Source organism: Coregonus lavaretus (assembly GCF_964263955.1).
Source record: "Coregonus lavaretus genome assembly, contig: HAP1_SCAFFOLD_347, whole genome shotgun sequence".
Taxonomy (NCBI): domain Eukaryota; kingdom Metazoa; phylum Chordata; class Actinopteri; order Salmoniformes; family Salmonidae; genus Coregonus; species Coregonus lavaretus.
In genome coordinates this window covers 164,542-174,139 of record NW_028162446.1, presented here as the reverse complement: position 1 = coordinate 174,139, position 9,598 = coordinate 164,542, and the positions used below count along the sequence as shown (strand labels likewise).

The following is a 9,598-nucleotide window of genomic DNA, read 5'->3' as shown; positions in this document are numbered from 1 at the left end:
CCTAATGAATATGACTCAGATTGCCATACCAGACACAGATGGTATATAAAGAACCTCCATTATTACAATCTACAAACCAATGATCTGAATTTCTTTATCACAACACACTAATCACCCATTTTCACCCAAGTTACAGAACTACTCATTACTTTTGTAGACATTAAATCCTTCGCTGTTCTGGAGGAACTGCAGTTGTCTGGGGTCCTGATACAAACGCACATCTTTAAGATCTCCCACAAACCCTTTGGTAAACAGCCCAGACGTCACTATTGAGATGTTCCTGTGCAACTCGAACCCCCCAAAGTACAACAGACCCCCGTAATTCATGGCAACGTAACGCTCGAAGGGGTCCACGTCTTCGAAGAGGACCCTCTCGTCACCCAGGAACACCTGAATAAGGGTACTGTTCAGAGAGATAGATAAATAATGCCATTTGTCGCAACACAACGTGACGTTTCTGAAGGTGAGCGGGAGGGAGAGCCTCTCTCCGAGGTTGACTGCGATGTTGAGGTGGCCGGCCTGAAGCCCGACGGCCAGGTAATCATCATCATCGTGCTCCGCTCTTCCCATCCACAGAATCAACCCTTCGTTTCCTCTTGCTGTAAAGTTAAATGAAACCTGCGTGTACCTCAGATTCCTTGTGTTGAATTTAGGATCCCTGTATTTCAGATAAGATTTCCCAACGAACTTCAGGGTGGTCATGGATAGGCCTACCTGCTTATCGCAGTACCTCCCCTCCCACCCGAGAGGACAGAAACAGTCGTATGAGCCAGTCACAAGAGTAGAGAAACACAATGACTCATGTTGGCACAGGTTATTGACACAATACACCGACTGGTTACACACAGGGCCCGTCCACGGCCGAGAGCAGGTGCACGTAAACGTGTCCGAATCGACGCCGCTCAACGCACTACAGCGGCCACCGTTCTGGCACACCTTGTACCCGCACGCCGTCCCGTCCCAGTCGCCCACGTTGGCCCCTCCCAGGGCCCCTGTCTCCGTCAGGTCAAAGTCAAGTCTGTTTAAGACGAGCTCTCTCACGCCGCCGGTAAAGCCCACAGGCTCGTTCTCCACGGCGAAAGTAGAGATGGAGCTCAGGTCGGACACCCCGCCGACGAAGAGGTCCGTGGCCACGTCCAGAGTGGACATCCCTCCCTCTGTGTCGTTCTGCTTCACCTCCAATCCGTCCAGAACCAGGTACCCCTGGTGGTCCGTCCTGCCTGCCCTCACCTGGAATGATAAAAACATCAAACTTTTACAGAAAATATTGTGTGTGTGTGTTTTCTAATTATTTAGCCAGATCCTGTAAATATCTGATGTGTTTTTAGCAACAAAAGCTGCTGAAATGTTAGTGTCTGTTCTGTAAAGATGTAAGAACATGGTACCGTGTGCCAGGTCCCTCCGCTGGTGTCCACTCTGTTAGTGGACTGTAGCACCTTGGTCCCAGAACCCAGGTTGTAACGCAGCTGGACGAACCCCGATGTCAGAGACACACAGAAGAAGTCTCCTGTGAATGACATGACAAGAGAGGGACACGATGGTCATTATTGTTGTCATTCTGAATGTATTTATCTTATTAGCACAACATTTCTATTATCCACAAATGACATGAAAACAGAGCAGTGTAGAGGGATAGAACGGTCATTGGGTGTGTTCCTACGGGCCCGGGCACTGAGGTGCTGTGCTGTGTAGAATAGGATGCCCTCTGGTGACAGAGTCTGGAACTGCAGCCTGAGGTCTGTCCTGTGTCTGATGCTGACTGGAGGGAAAGACATCCAGGATGACTGGTTACCGCTGAAGAACGGGTCACTGATGGCCATGGCTGAAACAAACAAGAATGGGAGAAAGACAATCCTTAGAAAACAATTATAAAATACCTTTAGAATGTTTGTTCTTCTTCATTTGGTTCTGAAATTACTTTTATTACAAGAACAGGATACAAAACATGGCTAATGTTACAAACATTATAAATGTTACTATGAAGATTTATCTTCATAACATTAAGAAGAACCGGAGTAAAATGGCAATCTGTATACAATAGGACTACTACAGTAATACATAGAGCCCTGTGTTTTGTATACAGTAGACCTACTACAGTAATACATAGAGCCCTGTGTTTTGTATACAGTAGGCCTACTACAGTAATACATAGAGCCCTGTGTTTTGTATACAGTCGACCTACTACAGTAATACATAGAGCCCTGTGTTTTGTATACAGTAGGCCTACTACAGTAATACATAGAGCCCTGTGTTTTGTATACAGTCGACCTACTACAGTAATACATAGAGCCCTGTGTTTTGTATACAGTAGACCTACTACAGTAATACATAGAGCCCTGTGTTTTGTATACAGTAGACCTACTACAGTAATACATGGAGCCCTGTGTTTTGTATACAGTAGACATACTACAGTAATACATAGAGCCCTGTGTTTTGTATACAGTAGACCTACTACAGTAATACATGGAGCCCTGTGTTTTGTATACAGTAGACCTACTACAGTAATACATAGAGCCCTGTGTTTTGTATACAGTAGACCTACTACAGTAATACATAGAGCCCTGTGTTTTGTATACAGTAGACCTACTACAGTAATACATAGAGCCATGTGTTTTGTCTACAGTAGACCTACTACAGTAATACATAGAGCCCTGTGTTTTGTATACAGTAGACCTACTACAGTAATACATAGAGCCCTGTGTTTTGTATACAGTCAACCTACTACAGTAATACATAGAGCCCTGTGTTTTGTATAGAGTAGACCTACTACAGTAATACATAGAGCCCTGTGTTTTCTATACAGTAGACCTACTACAGTAAAACATAGAGCCCTGTGTTTTGTATACAGTAGACCTACCACAGTAATACATAGAGCCCTGTGTTTTGTAAACAATAGACCTACTACAGTAATACATAGAGCCCTGTGTTTTGTATACAGTAGACCTACTACAGTAATACATAGAGCCCTGTGTTTTGTATACAGTAGACCTACTACAGTAATACATAGAGCCCTGTGTTTTGTATACAGTTGACCTACTACAGTAATACATAGAGCCCTGTGTTTTGTATACAGTAGACCTACTACAGTAATACATAGAGCCCTGTGTTTTGTATACAGTAGACCTACTACAGTAATACATAGAGCCCTGTGTTTTGTATACAGTAGACCTACTACAGTAATACATAGAGCCCTGTGTTTTGTATACAGTAGGCCTACTACAGTAATACATAGAGCCCTGTGTTTTGTATAGAGTAGGCCTACTACAGTAATACATAGAGCCCTGTGTTTTGTATACAGTAGACCTACTACAGTAATACATAGAGCCCTGTGTTTTGTATACAGTAGACCTACTACAGTAATACATAGAGCCCTGTGTTTTGTATAGAGTAGACCTACTACAGTAATACATAGAGCCCTGTGTTTTGTATAGAGTAGACCTACTACAGTAATACATAGAGCCCTGTGTTTTGTATACAGTAGACCTACTACAGTAATACATAGAGCCCTGTGTTTTGTATAGAGTAGGCCTACTACAGTAATACATAGAGCCCTGTGTTTTGTATAGAGTAGACCTACTACAGTAATACATAGAGCCCTGTGTTTTGTATACAGTAGACCTACTACAGTAATACATAGAGCCCTGTGTTTTGTATACAATAGACCTACTACAGTAATACATAGAGCCCTGTGTTTTGTATAGAATAGGCCTACTACAGTAATACATAGAGCCCTGTGTTTTGTATAGAGTAGGCCTACTACAGTAATATATAGAGCCCTGTGTTTTGTATAGAGTAGACCTACTACAGTAATACATAGAGCCCTGTGTTTTGTATACAGTAGACCTACTACAGTAATACATAGAGCCCTGTGTTTTGTATACAATAGACCTACTACAGTAATACATAGAGCCCTGTGTTTTGTATAGAATAGGCCTACTACAGTAATACATAGAGCCCTGTGTTTTGTATAGAGTAGGCCTACTACAGTAATACATAGAGCCCTGTGTTTTGTATAGAGTAGGCCTACTACAGTAATACATAGAGCCCTGTGTTTTGTATAGAGTAGGCCTACTACAGTAATACATAGAGCCCTGTGTTTTGTATACAGTAGACCTAATACAGTAAAACGTAGATCCCTGTGTTTTGTATAGAATAGGCCTACTACAGTAATACATAGAGCCCTGTGTTTTGTATAGAGTAGGCCTACTACAGTAATACATAGAGCCCTGTGTTTTGTATAGAGTAGGCCTACTACAGTAATACATAGAGCCCTGTGTTTTGTATAGAGTAGGCCTACTACAGTAATATATAGAGCCCTGTGTTTTGTATACAGTAGACCTACTACAGTAATACATAGAGCCCTGTGTTTTGTATAGAGTAGACCTACTACAGTAATACATAGAGCCCTGTGTTTTGTATACAGTAGACCTACTACAGTAATATATAGAGCCCTGTGTTTTGTATAGAGTAGACCTACTACAGTAATACATAGAGCCCTGTGTTTTGTATACAGTAGACCTACTACAGTAATACATAGAGCCCTGTGTTTTGTATACAGTAGACCTACTACAGTAATACATAGAACCCTGTGTTTTGTATACAGTAGACCTACTACAGTAATACATAGAGCCCTGTGTTTTGTATACAGTAGACCTACTACAGTAATACATAGAGCCCTGTGTTTTGTATACAGTAGACCTACTACAGTAATACATAGAGCCCTGTGTTTTGTATACATTTACATTTTAGTCATTTAGCAGACGCTCTTATCTAGAGCGACTTACAGTTAGTGAATACATATTATTTTTTATTATACTGGCCCCCCGTGGGAATCGAACCCACAACCCTGGCGTTGCAAACGCCATGCTCTATCAACTGAGCTACATCCCTGCCGGCCATTCCCTCCCCTACCCTGGACGACGCAGGGCCAATTGTGCGCCGCCCATGAGTCTCCCGGTCGCGGCCGGCTGCGACATGGATTCGAACCAGGATCTCTAGTGGCACAGTTAGCACTGCGATGCAGTGCCTTAGACCACTGCGCCACTCAGGAGTATACAATAGGACTACTACAGTAATACATAGAGCCCTGTGTTTTGTATACAGTAGACCTACTACAGTAATACATAGAGCCCAGTGTTTTGTATACAGTAGACCTACTACAGTAATACATAGAGCCCTGTGTTTTGTATACAGTAGACCTACTACAGTAATACATAGAGCCCTGTGTTTTGTATAGAGTAGGCCTACTACAGTAATATATAGAGCCCTGTGTTTTGTATACAGTAGACATACTGCAGTAATATATAGAGCCCTGTGTTTTGTATACAGTAGACCTACTACAGTAATACATAGAGCCCTGTGTTTTGTATAGAGTAGGCTTACTACAGTAATACATAGAGCCCTGTGTTTTGTATAGAGTAGGCCTACTACAGTAATATATAGAGCCCTGTGTTTTGTATACAGTAGACCTACTGCAGTAATATATAGAGCCCTGTGTTTTGTATACAGTAGACCTACTACAGTAATACATAGAGCCCTGTGTTTTGTATACAGTAGGCCTACTACAGTAATACATAGAGCCCTGTGTTTTGTATAGAGTAGGCTTACTACAGTAATACATAGAGCCCTGTGTTTTGTATAGAGTAGGCCTACTACAGTAATATATAGAGCCCTGTGTTTTGTATACAGTAGACCTACTGCAGTAATATATAGAGCCCTGTGTTTTGTATACAGTAGACCTACTACAGTAATACATAGAGCCCTGTGTTTTGTATAGAGTAGGCCTACTACAGTAATACATAGAGCCCTGTGTTTTGTATACAGTAGACCTACTACAGTAATACATAGAGCCCTGTGTTTTGTATAGAGTAGACCTACTACAGTAATACATAGAGCCCTGTGTTTTGTATACAGTAGACCTACTACAGTAATACATAGAGCCCTGTGTTTTGTATACAGTAGACCTACTACAGTAATATATAGAGCCCTGTGTTTTGTATACAGTAGACCTACTACAGTAATACATAGAGCCCTGTGTTTTGTATACAGTAGACCTACTACAGTAATACATAGAGCCCTGTGTTTTGTATACATTTACATTTTAGTCATTTAGCAGACGCTCTTATCCAGAGCGACTTACAGTTAGTGAATACATATTATTTTTTATTATACTGGCCCCCCGTGGGAATCGAACCCACAACCCTGGCGTTGCAAACGCCATGATCTATCAACTGAGCTACATCCCTGCCGGCCATTCCCTCCCCTACCCTGGACGACGCTGGGCCAATTGTGCGCCGCCCATGAGTCTCCCGGTCGCGGCCGGCTGCGACATGGATTCGAACCAGGATCTCTAGTGGCACAGTTAGCACTGCGATGCAGTGCCTTAGACCACTGCGCCACTCAGGAGTATACAATAGGACTACTACAGTAATACATAGAGCCCTGTGTTTTGTATACAGTAGACCTACTACAGTAATACATAGAGCCCTGTGTTTTGTATACAGTAGACCTACTACAGTAATACATAGAGCCCTGTGTTTTGTATACAGTAGACCTAATACAGTAAAACGTAGATCCCTGTGTTTTGTATAGAATAGGCCTACTACAGTAATACATAGAGCCCTGTGTTTTGTATAGAGTAGGCCTACTACAGTAATACATAGAGCCCTGTGTTTTGTATAGAGTAGGCCTACTACAGTAATACATAGAGCCCTGTGTTTTGTATAGAGTAGGCCTACTACAGTAATATATAGAGCCCTGTGTTTTGTATACAGTAGACCTACTACAGTAATACATAGAGCCCTGTGTTTTGTATACAGTAGACCTACTACAGTAATACATAGAGCCCTGTGTTTTGTATACAGTAGACCTACTACAGTAATACATAGAGCCCTGTGTTTTGTATACAGTAGACCTACTACAGTAATACATAGAGCCCTGTGTTTTGTATAGAGTAGACCTACTACAGTAATACATAGAGCCCTGTGTTTTGTATAGAGTAGGCCTACTACAGTAATATATAGAGCCCTGTGTTTTGTATACAGTAGACCTACTGCAGTAATATATAGAGCCCTGTGTTTTGTATACAGTAAACCTACTACAGTAATACATAGAACCGTGTTTTGTATACATTTACATTTTAGTCATTTAGCAGACGCTCTTATCCAGAGCGACTTACAGTTAGTGAATACATATTATTTTTTATTATACTGGCCCCCCGTGGGAATCGAACCCACAACCCTGGCGTTGCAAACGCCATGCTCTATCAACTGAGCTACATCCCTGCCGGCCATTCCCTCCCCTACCCTGGACGACGCTGGGCCAATTGTGCGCCGCCCATGAGTCTCCCGGTCGCGGCCGGCTGCGACATGGATTCGAACCAGGATCTCTAGTGGCACAGTTAGCACTGCGATGCAGTGCCTTAGACCACTGCGCCACTCAGGAGTATACAATAGGACTACTACAGTAATACATAGAGCCCTGTGTTTTGTATACAGTAGACCTACTACAGTAATACATAGAGCCCTGTGTTTTGTATACAGTAGACCTACTACAGTAATACATAGAGCCCTGTGTTTTGTATACAGTAGACCTACTACAGTAATACATAGAGCCCTGTGTTTTGTATACAGTAGACCTAATACAGTAAAACGTAGAGCCCTGTGTTTTGTATAGAATAGGCCTACTACAGTAATACATAGAGCCCTGTGTTTTGTATAGAGTAGGCCTACTACAGTAATACATAGAGCCCTGTGTTTTGTATACAGTAGACCTACTACAGTAATACATAGAGCCCTGTGTTTTGTATACAGTAGACCTAATACAGTAATACATAGAGCCCTGTGTTTTGTATACAGTAGACCTACTGCAGTAATATATAGAGCCCTGTGTTTTGTATAGAGTCGACCTACTACATTAATACATAGATCCCTGTGTTTTGTATAGAGTCAACCTACTACAGTAATACATAGAGCCCTGTGTTTTGTATACAGTAGACCTACTGCAGTAATATATAGAGCCCTGTGTTTTGTATAGAGTCGACCTACTACATTAATACATAGATCCCTGTGTTTTGTATAGAGTCAACCTACTACAGTAATACATAGAGCCCTGTGTTTTGTATACAGTATACCTACTACAGTAATACATAGAGCCCTGTGTTTTGTATACAGTAGACCTACTACAGTAATATATAGAGCCCGGTGTTTTGTATAGAGTAGACCTAATTCGTAAAATACATAGAGCCCTGTGTTTTGTATACAGTAGACCTACTACAGTAATACATAGAGCCCTGTGTTTTGTATACAGTAGACCTACTACAGTAATATATAGAGCCCTGTGTTTTGTATAGAGTAGACCTACTTCAGTAATACATAGAGCCCTGTGTTTTGTATACAGTAGACCTACTACAGTAATACATAGAGCCCTGTGTTTTGTATACAGTAGATCTACTACAGTAATACATAGAGCCCTGTGTTTTGTATACAGTAGACCTACTGCAGTAATTTATAGAGCCCTGTGTTTTGTATAGAGTCGACCTACTACATTAATACATAGATCCCTGTGTTTTGTATAGAGTCAACCTACTACAGTAATACATAGAGCCCTGTGTTTTGTATACAGTCGACCTACTACAGTAATATATAGAGCCCTGTGTTTTGTATAGAGTAGACCTACTTCGTAAAATACATAGAGCCCTGTGTTTTGTATACAGTAGACCTACTACAGCAATACATAGAGCCCTGTGTTTTGTATACAGTAGACCTACTACAGCAATACATAGAGCCCTGTGTTTTGTATAGAATAGGCCTACTACAGTAATATATAGAGCCCTGTGTTTTGTATACAGTAGACCTACTACAGTAATACATAGAGCCCTGTGTTTTGTATAGAGTCGACCTACTACATTAATACATAGATCCCTGTGTTTTGTATAGAGTCAACCTACTACAGTAATACATAGAGCCCTGTGTTTTGTATACAGTAGACCTACTACAGTAATACATAGAGCCCTGTGTTTTGTATACAGTAGACCTACTACAGTAATACATAGAGCCCTGTGTTTTGTATACAGTAGACCTACTACAGTAATACATAGAGCCCTGTGTTTTTCTATACAGTAGACCTACTACAGTAATACATAGAGCCCTGTGTTTTGTATACAGTAGACCTACTACAGTAATACATAGAGCCCTGTGTTTTGTATACAGTAGACCTACTACAGTAATACATAGAGCCATGTGTTTTGTATACAGTAGACCTACTACAGTAATACATAGAGCCCTGTGTTTTGTATACAGTAGACCTACTACAGTAATACATAGAGCCCTGTGTTTTGTATGCAGTAGACCTACTACAGTAATACATAGAACCCTGTGTTTTGTATGCAGTAGACCTACTACAGTAATACATAGAGCCCTGTGTTTTGTATACAGTAGACCTACAACAGTAATACATAGAACCCTGTGTTTTGTATGCAGTAGACCTACTACAGTAATACATAGAGCCCTGTGTTTTGTATAGAGTAGGCCTACTACAGTAATACATAGAGCCCTGTGTTTTGTATACAGTATACCTACTACAGTAATACATAGAGCCC

General features: G+C 41.4%; 1 protein-coding gene across 1 annotated transcript in view; it reads right to left on the bottom strand.

Moving 5' to 3' along the window:
• Nucleotides 1-138: 138 nt before the first annotated feature.
• Nucleotides 139-9,598, bottom strand: part of LOC311119229 (protein eyes shut homolog) — a gene marked incomplete at both ends in the record, with an annotated part of 168,718 nt that continues 159,258 nt past the window's right edge. Inside the window, 3 exons of the mRNA XM_084193955.1 lie at nt 139-1,230; nt 1,386-1,507; nt 1,661-1,822. Of these exons, the coding sequence (XP_084050081.1) occupies nt 139-1,230; nt 1,386-1,507; nt 1,661-1,822 (1,376 nt within the window). The remainder of the gene's footprint in view (nt 1,231-1,385; nt 1,508-1,660; nt 1,823-9,598) is intronic.